Here is a 10,722-nt window from a genome sequence, read left to right as displayed (position 1 = left end):
TGAACCCAACAGTAGCTATTTGAATTTAGACTTCGTTTATCGTTTTCACACACTGAGGCGGTAACATCACAAATCATCCGACAGCAACTAAATTAAAGTAGCCTAAACATTAAATATTTCTCTCCACGAGTGTTGGGGGGAAAAAGAAGAAAAAAAGAGGAAGCGAGTGTCACTTTTAGAGTACATTTGACTAATCAAACGATATAAAATTAAAAAAAAAATAGCCTAAATAAATTGATTCACACTACCTTAATCCCCTTTTTTTTTTTTTTGTTTGTAACTGTACCATTCTTTGTAAGTAGCCTATCTTTAAAATGACGTGTTTATATATATATATATATATATATATATATATATAGAGATAGATAGATAGATAGATAGATAGATAGATAGATAGATAGATAGATAGATAGATAGATATTTACATACAACGGGTGGGTTAATAATCAAAACAAATCTGCGCGCTTCTTTCACGTCTGTTAAACAACCTGATTTTTCACTGTTAAGTTTTGCATTGGTATGTATATGGAATATATATATATATATATAGGCTATATAGGATAGGTTATATAATTCAGATAAAATCATCCTTCCTAAAAAAAAACCACCGTTAATTAAAAGTTGCTGATTTCGGATACACGTCAAAAGGATTTTCTTGTGACAAACACGTCTGAAGAGTGAAAAAGTTTGGACGTCTCAAATAAATCTCAGGTAAAATAGCCATCTTGAAAACAAAACAAAATTTGAAAGGGTGAGACGATGTGTCCAGTTAAGAAACAAACAAAAAACTACACTAAAAAAAAAATCACACATATGACAGACAGGACAGACATAATTTTAGGAAAATCTATTGATTTATTCAATGATTTATTTCTTATGAAATCTGGATTTCACAGCATTTTCTCCGTACAGATTACATTTACATCACAATATATCCTTTAGGAAACACTCTCGATATCGAAATATATATCGAATTTTCCGACATATACAGACAATTAACTATTTGAGCAGGGGTAAATTTAGTTTTGAAATAATAAATACAAGTAAGGCTGCAAATTAGTTACATCCTAAAAACACAAGTGAAGTCTTATTATGAACAGAAAAAAAGACACTCAAATCGCAACATTTTTACATACAAGTGAATCAATAATGCAAACATTTGCTGAATAAAAAAAAATATATATATTTGGAATACATCTAAATGTACATTTAAATTCAAGGTACAATGTTAATTTGAGGATGTTTTTGGGTTTCTGCCATTTTCTCAAAATGCATACATTCAATTTCACTCAAAATCTTTTGATCACAGATCAAATAAATACAGACAAAAAGAAAGCTTTCCCAGCCACAGAAGCAGCCAGCATATTTAGATAATGTGAAATTACATGCTCTCTCTTACACACAAACTATGAGGCTGACATTTATGTTTTTCCTTCAACTGACCCGTCCAACTTGCTGACAAGCCATTGATAATCCCTCTGAAATAAAGAGCTTTGGGATGTGTGACAGAGTTTTCTTCCTGCATCTAGAGACCTCAGAGCCTTGAGGAAGGGAAGGAGAAAATGTGAAAATGACAGTAAGGATTTTTTTCCAACCAGCTTTGTCTGTCTTTCAATTTTTTTGCACAATTGTCAAAATGATGCAATACAGCACAAAATCAGCACTATATCAATTTTGCTTCAGTGTTTAAATACAATTCAACAAGAACTGCACTCTTTGCCCGACGGGATATGCGGGAGTATAATGAATTCCACAACTTTCCTAATTGTCTTGGAGGGTATAAAAAAACATCTAAATATGTTAGTCAAAACTGATTCACACTGCTCTTACCTGTAGCAATGTGTTTTGTTGGCTAAACACACACAGAGCGGCCACAGCTGCCCGTCGCACTGCATGATGGGAATCATTACAGGCAGTTTGGAGAATCAAGCCTGGAGCATCTACACTGAGAAGTGCTCCATCCCCTCCGCTGAAAGTAGCCAGGTTACCCAAGGCCCCACAGCAGTGCTGTCGAATGACATTATCTGCATCGGACAGCAGAGACACGATGGGAGGTGCGGCTCCTATGGCGAGCTCCATCCATACGTCTCCCTCACTATGTCTGACGCCTTCCATTGCTGGTGTCCTCCTCGATTTGTCTTGTACCGACAAGTTGTTTATGTCAGTTCTATTCTTGATACCTTTACTGGAAATATTTAAATTGGTTTTTCCCAATACACTTAGCCAGTTTCCCACCGCTTTGCAGGCCGTCCTACGAACGGACGAAGCAGGATCGCACAGGCAACCTAACAGGTCCTGGAACAGGTCAAACTTTGACTCACTGATAACCTGCCTAAAACCTGCACCCAGGTGGCCCAGCAAGCCACAGCAGGCGGCTCGGATTCCATCATCTCGGTGGTGCAACGCAAGCCGCAGTTGGGTGGATTTGACAGGAACAAAGAAGGAAGACTGATAGGTGAGATGACGTGTTAGTTGGGAGAGAAGGCTAAGAAGTTCCACTGCACACCCACAGAGAAGTTCACTTTGTAGCAGCACAGCTAACAGAGAACCTGCTGTTCTGACCTCTTCTGGTGAGGATCGAATTTTAACCGTGGAGACCTTTGGGTGATCGCCACTTCTCCTTAACTCCTCCAGACTGTCTATAAGCCAGCTGATGCTGCACCCTTGCTGAGCTGAGAGATCTTGAAGACGTCCTGCAGAGCTGCCATGGATCTCCAAACTGTCCATGAGCTCCTCTATACAACCGCTCTGCTGCTCGATTTTATCTCTTAGATGTTCCATGGTTTTCTGTGGATACATTTTGGTTTTTGGTTGCACCTCTCTGAACTTTTCAGTCTTGCTTTTGGATTGAGCCTTTAGGGAATTATTTTTTTCTTTAGATGCATCTACATATCCTTTGAGCCGCTCTAACCTCTTCTTCAAATTGATGTCTCCTTTGATATGATCTATCTTGGTTTTCTTTGCAATTCTATTGCTCTTAAATTGCTCCACTCCATTCCCGAAGTGGTTAAGTTGATTCTGAGCGTGGTCTGCTCCATTGTCTGGGCTTTCTGTGCTGTAAGGGAGGAAAGCGCAGGCCTGGGCTGCACTGATAAGACATGGAGCGGTGTGCTGTGGGTCAGATAGCAGTAGACGATTCAGAAGACACAGTGGAAGCTCCACCAGGGCAACTGGAAGAGTTTGAATCATCTGAACAAAAAGACAAGTCAGCAGAAATATAAAAAAAAAAAAAGACAAAAATTGCATTTCCAACATCTGCCATCTGAAAATACTGGAGTATTTTTTAAACCATACCTGCACTAGTCCGGCCACGATATTTGAGCTTTGATACGATCGGAGAACAGACAGAAGTTTTTCTAAGGGTAACTCCAGAGAGAAGGGGATGCAGAGAAGATGACAGCTCATCACTGATAGGCTGTTTATTTCTGAGTCACCCCAGAAAAGACCGTGCTCTAGCAATGCAGCGCTGCTGTGAAGTATAAAATGAGAAATATACTGTGGACCACTGAGAGATGCACTTCAATTAAACACTAACATAAAAAAAGAATTGTGTAAAAACTGTTTGACACCATAGTAAGACTTTGAGATGATGTTTGATGCTCACCAACTGGTGGTGAGAAGGTGGCTGAGGGCAGAGGAGCAGTTTGTGGAGATATCTGACAGGAGAGCCACACAGCTGTATGGATCGCTGGAGAAAACCAATAAAGCGAGAGAGAGGAACACATACAGACCTGTGAGAAAAACAGAGACAAATGTATGTTATTAAATTACAGGTATATTAAAGCTGCAATACAGAAATAAGTGAATGTTCTCTTGGTGTTCAGTACCATTAGGAGAGAATTGGCATCTCTGAGATGTTGTGTTTTCCAGTGTGGTGTTCACTTTAGCCCACAAGCAGGGCCAAAGCGCTGAGTCCTGAAAGTCGAGCAGTGAGCTGCTTTCACTCTTTCATCAGTGAAGGAAAAAGTAAATAATGGTGATTAGACATCACATGAAAATTCATCCTATTTTTACAGGTTTTTTGTAAATGCATATTATTGATCATGATCCATGTATGTTTCATTTTTCTTTTTTAATTTTGAGTCTCATAACTCAATTTTCTAGTGAAACGACTTCTCTGTGGTGACGTATGCCCTTCCACAATCATAATAAAACACATATGTCTCAAAATCCAAAAAATAATCGATGAAGAGAACCACATCCCCTAGCTACCTACATTTTTTTATTTTTCTTTAATCCACTACACTCGGATGTACAGTATGTCACAATATGGAAAAAAAGATTTGTCCCTTCTTCCATTTATTTTTATTTTTTTATTATTATTATTATTATTATTATTTATATTTAAGTGTCCCATAAACAATATGCCAAACTGGTTTTAATTGCAGATTTATTTCTGACCAAACTTAGTAACTAATAAAAATTCAATGATCATTATGTTACAACAATAAAAAAGTAAGACAATATGCAATATTAATACTTATCAATGACAATCACATTTTGTAATTTTATATTATATTTATGTAATATGTAATATTATATAATATGTGTCAATAAGACTAATTAAAAAAGCGAATGCAGTAGTTCCTTTATCTGTAAATACCATTGTTGTGTGCTGCTCTCAAGAGACTTCAAATGGTGCAATTTATTGTATATTAAACACTAAAAAAATATTAAACAATTGAAAACCAATTATTCAGTCAAACCGATTATTGTTCTATCTCTAATTAACACAGCACAGATTTCAGGGGAATTAATCTGAGAGGAATTACCTCAGATAGTCTGAGGAGAATCAGTGACAGAAGGCCATCACACATGCCCCAACCTGCAGGTAAGGGGTTATGCGCCTATACGAAAGAAAAAGAGAGAGCAGACAGATGGTGGGAGGGGGAGAGGAAAAGAAAAGGAGAGAGAGAAAGAGTTGGGAATGACTACACTGGATTTCATCACATCAATGACATTAATTACTCCAAACAGAGTTAACCCTTATTCACAGTATAAATAATGGAACTGTACCTCTGCTGTGTCTGTCAAAATATTCCCCAAAAAGCTTGTAAGCCTCTCCACACCAACATTCACAGATATACCGCGGTGCGTGAACAAGGTTAAGACTGCTGTTGCCAAAAGCTGTAGGAGAGACAACAAAATCACAAGTGTAATGCAAATGAAACCAGACATCCTACGATTATTGTACTTCATTTTTCCACATTAAACGTGCATTTGACACAAACTAGGGAGAAAATCTTTCAGATAGAGACACTTACCGCTGAATGCTTTTGGTCACGACAGAGTAACACCGATATAAACAGCTGACAGAGCTCCTCAGCTCTGATGAGAGAAAATATTTTTCATAAAATAACACTAAGATTAAAATTTCACTAAAAGCCCAGAAGCAACTGAGATAACAACAGCCTAACAAAGTGTTCTGCAATTAAAACTGAATATTCTTTGATTTTAAAATAGGAACAATAGATTTACTGAAGTAATGAAAGTAAAAACAATTTCAGTGGAGAAAAAAAGTGTACTGTAGTGGTGTACATTAAAAACAATTCATAAATCCATACCTCCTGCCCTTTATCTCCCAGCCTGGGCTCTTTTCCAGGTACATTATGAGCACACTCATCAGTTCTCCTAATATTATCTCACCCTGGGATTCCTTTAGCAAATAACAATCAGTCAAAAATAAAGTATGATCTCCCACAGATTTAATGAAACTATTAAAGGTACAATTAAATGTACATTTTCAGTTTACAATTATTTAAAAATATATAATTTTTTCAAATATTATTAAAATATATGTTTAAAATAATAATCAGCTGAATATTTTTGTGAAGTCTTAGTCTCCTCCTCTCATCTTATGTCTGACCTGCATTAGATCTGGAATGTTCAGGATGTCCTCGATCAGGCTGAACAATAAATGAGGCAGTTCCAACTCCTTTTCCACAGTTTCAACATCCCCAGACCGACAGCTCTGAACAATGTTCCTGAGGATCTTCACTGGCTGTAGAATTGAAGAGGCCTCTTCACCTTTCCTGACCAATAGCTGGAGAGATCAACGAGTCTTTAACACGCTAAATCACACTCACTTACCCAATTCAAATAGCTGCTCTTGTGACATTTAACAGAACAATACCTGGTTTTTGGCTGAGAGCAGCTTGGCTTTTAACCTCTGAAGGATGGAAATGTTTACAGGGACCTGATCACTTAATTCAATCAGTTGTTGCCACTCATAATCACTGTCGATATCTTGTTCCTGCAATACGAAGAGATTTAGTGGGAAAAAAACATGTCTGACAGATCTGACATTAGTGGTTTGCACCAAATAAATCCACAATGTAATTTTAAATGATTAAAATAACAACCTCACTGTCCATCCTGACAGAAGCCAGACTGGTCCGCACATGTCCAGGGTGTTTCAAAACTTGCCTGGGTCCCACCTCTACCGAAGGGAACTCCCTCTCGTAGTCTCTACTGATCTGGCCTTTATGTGGAGCTGAGCGCACCCTAAAAATGAAAGGGAACATGGGAAAGAGGACCATTAAGAGTCAGTGATTTTATGTTGGCCTGTCTACAGGATATATTTATATTTGACATAATGCATTTAGAATTGTTTTTAGGTTTTAAAAATCTGATTTCTCACCATATATTTTACCCTCGGTTTAAACAGGCTTTTTGACTATTTCAGTTCTTTACATTTGGATTTATAATATATTCATTCCTTCACGCTGGTCAAAATATCAATTTCACTGTCACAGCAGCATTGTTAATATGCCCTTTTTTAAGTTGAGGCCCGCAGGTTTTCAAATTCAAATTCTAGATGGAAATACTACCTGGTAACACTGTTGTCATTTGCTTGATGCTGATTGGTTCCTGGCTGAGATGAATTTTGATACACTGAAAAGGTGTTGCCCAATGAGTGGCCAGTGGTGGGGGCTCCTCCAGCAGAAGCTGTCTTACAGCGTGTCTGACTGGCGCGGGCTGCGCTTCCACTCACAATCTCCTAGTAAAACAACACCAAACACAATTATATCATTTCACTTCCACAGAAATGGATACTTTGAAAGCTCTTCTCAGCTGATTCCACATTTTCTCCATATTCCATACCAATGTAAACGGTCAAATTTTCACGAATCAACAACAATAGCAATCGTTTACATTACAAAAAGTTCATCTGACAGCAAAAATAAAATAAATCAGACACGAAGACATGAAAACAGACTCATAATCTCTTAATACATAAAATGAAGAAAGACAAACTACTTTGTTTATGCCTGCTGTTGAGCATGAGTTTACCCGTCTGTTAGTCTTCTCTTTCTCTCGAAGCTCTCTGGCTTTGCGCAGTAGTTTGCCCTCTCCACTGCGTGCTGTTGTCTTCTCTGCAGCCTGCTGGTGTTTCAGGGCCTGTAGGTCTGGGCTGGGTGGGACTGTGAGGGGGTTGCTCGAACCCTCATCTGACAACACTGTTAAAGCAAAGAGCAGCACAAGGCACCATTTTAGATAGACAATATCAGATGTTGGATTGATTTAGATTATGTAAAAAGTGTGTAAAACATATTTTTAATATAATATATATTATTACAATTAAATATTTTTGAATGATATATGTGTACATAGAAAATACAATTTCACAGGACGATAAAACTATTAAGTAGTCCTCACTTAAAACTCCATCTGCAACAAAAGGGTGATGAAGCAGGTCAGGCCATGATAGCCTCTTCTCTGGGTCTTTCATCAACAACCCCTTCAGAAAGCTCTAAATTAAGAGAACCCACAGATTTAAAGTGAACTGAAGTGAAGGATTTTAAATTCTGTATTAATGTTATCATTACCAGTGCACGCTGGCATAAAGTAACACTTTTTTGGATCTGTGTCAAACACTAAATCAAAATCAGACTAATTTGCTTTAAAAGTCAGAGTCAGAGGGTTTAATGTGTGAAGTAACTACTCCGTACCAAGCAGTCTTGACTCATGTTCTCTGGCCATTTGACTGGATCTCTCACTATAAGCTGCACCAGCTGAAAGATGGAGTTGGTGTAGAACGGAGGCGCCCCCGTGTGGAGCTCATAGAGGATGCAGCCCAGAGACCAAAGGTCAGCTGAGTGGTCATAAGGTTTCTCTTCCACTAATTCTGGAGACATGTAGAGCGGCGTCCCCTTAATAGAGGTCAACACCAAGGTGGACACACTCATGGCACGAGCAAATCTATGAAGAGTCAAGAGAATATGACACCATTATGCTATTAGAGATCATTTATATATTTATATATATATATATATATATATATATATATGTGTGTGTGTGTGTATGTATATAAAGGTACAGTTACTAAAGTAGTTTGAACTTTGTACTTGCACCAATTGGCAACACCAACCCAAAGTCACAAAGCTTTACTATTCCTCCTTTTCCCAGCAGGATGTTTTGTGGTTTCATGTCACGGTGCAAAATGCGATGGGAGTGCAGATAATACAGGGCAGAAACAAGCTGGCAGGCTATTTCACACACCTACATAAGAAGTATGATAACAGGTTAGCAGGTGAGTGTGTTCCAGTTAAGAGGTCTGAGCAGCAGTAAATTCAGCATCATCAGATCAAAAAAATAAAAGTGATCAACTATATGATGAATTGTATGCATTTTCCAAAAATACATTTACCTTTGGCTAAATGGTATGATATTTATTCTTATTTTGTATGGCATATTTTAAGTTTTATATGCATAAAAAAGAAATTCTAGAAAGATATAAAATGCAAACCAGGTCTTAAGATAGTTCTAGTTTCATACACCTACATTCATTATCTTGGAATGGTACAAATTTAATTCGTTGAGTTGTCTGTAAAACAGTGTGACTGCTGATGTACCTGATTTTCAGGTAAACTCCCATCATCCTCCAGGATTTGAAACAGCTCACCCTCTGCATACTCTGTCACCACCACCACCTGCCAGAGGAATACATGCTCTAATTATTCCTCTGACACAAATTCAGTCCTGTTTTTTTTTTTTTTTTTTTTTTTTTTTAAACTGTTCTCACTGATAATTTTTTCAGTTACACATTTTATGGGACGATCAAAGTCACAAGCTTTTGTACCTACGCCAGTATCCTAACGTCTAAACATATTCTACATTTTGCCAACGAAAACTAGAAATTTGAATGTTAAAATTGTGAACCCTGGGAGCTATGTTTCATTCAATAAGCCGTTATACTGGAAGCACCAGGTTATACTGTAGGAACAGAGATGGAACAGTGGAAAATGTAACATGACTTGGGAGTAGGCTGTGACAATCATACCTCCCTCTCTGTCTCAAAGCTGTCTAAAAGCAGCACTATGTTGGGATGCTTAAGCCCCCTCATGATGTCAATCTCTCTTTTCAAACTGCGCAGGTCCTTCTCTGAGCGGCCAACTTTGGGAATGAACTTCAGAGCCACGACCTAGAAAATAAAGTGATGTTACTCAGACAGAGAGGGATTCTGTCTTTAATAAAGTCAGTTTCTTTTATAATTGTTATTTTCTTTGTATTTAATGACTTGGATGTAAGGGTCGTGAATGTGGGGTTAATATGACATGCTTTTTGATGAAAGAAAAATATAAAATTAGCCCAAACAATTATGAAAACATCCAAATTATATCAAAATTTGCTACAATGTAGACAGAATAAAAAGTGACCAGCAAATTGATATCACGAGACTCTAGAATGCTTGATTCTAAATGGCTGACTGATGTTCTGAACACTGTTTTGTTTTGTTTTTTTCCCATTGTTCAAACTGAGATTTAATTTATATGGAGGAAACGCTGTGTTATTATATGTTTAGAAACAAATGCCCTCATAAAGGTGTCCCTGAAAATCAATCCCACTGGGCAAAGAAAATGTGCATTTCTGACACCGCGGTGAACATGCAGTGCTCACCTGGCCGCTAAACTTCCTGCGGCCTTTGTACACTCGACCGAATGACCCTTCCCCGATAACCTCCAAAATATGATACTGATCCATCATCAGCGATGAAGCCTTGACCCAGAGGAAGAGTCCAGTGACTTTTCAGCTAAGCTAGTAAAAACTCATTACACAGTGAACGCACGTAAGCATATCATTTAGGCAGTTTTCTCCTCATGGCTTGTTTTGCAGTTGAAAAGTAGGAGGAAAGCAAGACAGACTTAGGCGAAACGGACAAACTAGGCTAAGCTAGTGCACGGCTTTTATTAGATGGACTTTATCATTTGATCCTTACGGCAACTGCAAAGCAACGTCTACTTATAGATTCATACTCCCGTGAATGATGTTGACTTTAAAACTATTACAAGTAACTGTAATCAAAAAATGGTCTCTGAAAAGAAATACGGTAACATAATGTAGAACAAACTTCCGAAAGTTTGACGTGCGCTGCTCTCCAGTGGAACAAAAACAAAAAGCGCCTAGCAACGTGGTGGCTCACAAACAGAAGCCCTTATAAAAGTTATTGCAAATTTAAATAACTTATTTTGACTAGCATGTTTTTGAATATACATTCATATTTTGTATATTAGTTGGATAGTTTAATTGCTTGATAAATGCCTGACTTATAAGAGATAAGTTGACCGAAGTAACAGAAATTTGAACAGGCGATGTGTTCGTGTCCTCATTCAGTCCTGTCACTAAGGGGGCCTTAACTTAACAACGCTATAGCGTCCTAACAACAGGACTCATATCGAGAGGTAACAGCTCTTCTCTTCTATTCTATAAAGATAACACACT

General features: G+C 37.7%; 1 protein-coding gene across 1 annotated transcript; it reads right to left on the bottom strand.

The window, feature by feature from the left end:
* Nucleotides 1-533: 533 nt before the first annotated feature.
* On the bottom strand, nt 534-10,376 carry stk36 (serine/threonine kinase 36 (fused homolog, Drosophila)). Its single transcript, XM_048187722.1, has 20 exons — nt 9,901-10,376; nt 9,284-9,424; nt 8,856-8,933; nt 8,372-8,502; nt 7,953-8,202; nt 7,660-7,753; nt 7,294-7,460; nt 6,831-7,000; nt 6,363-6,504; nt 6,134-6,253; nt 5,867-6,043; nt 5,565-5,656; nt 5,265-5,328; nt 5,017-5,127; nt 4,773-4,847; nt 3,828-3,945; nt 3,605-3,731; nt 3,295-3,469; nt 1,831-3,189; nt 534-1,541 (listed from the first exon to the last, which is right to left on the bottom strand). The coding sequence occupies exons 1-20, from the start codon at nt 9,985-9,987 to the stop codon at nt 1,422-1,424; spliced, it is 3,798 nt and encodes a 1,265-aa protein (XP_048043679.1). The 5' UTR covers nt 9,988-10,376; the 3' UTR covers nt 534-1,421.
* Between the last annotated feature and the right edge of the window lie 346 nt (nt 10,377-10,722).

The sequence above is a fragment of the Megalobrama amblycephala genome, linkage group LG4 (genome assembly GCF_018812025.1).
Source record: "Megalobrama amblycephala isolate DHTTF-2021 linkage group LG4, ASM1881202v1, whole genome shotgun sequence".
Taxonomy (NCBI): Eukaryota; Metazoa; Chordata; class Actinopteri; order Cypriniformes; family Xenocyprididae; genus Megalobrama; species Megalobrama amblycephala.
The sequence above is the reverse complement of the archived record's forward strand: the minus strand, read 5'-3'. Positions and strand labels throughout refer to the sequence as shown.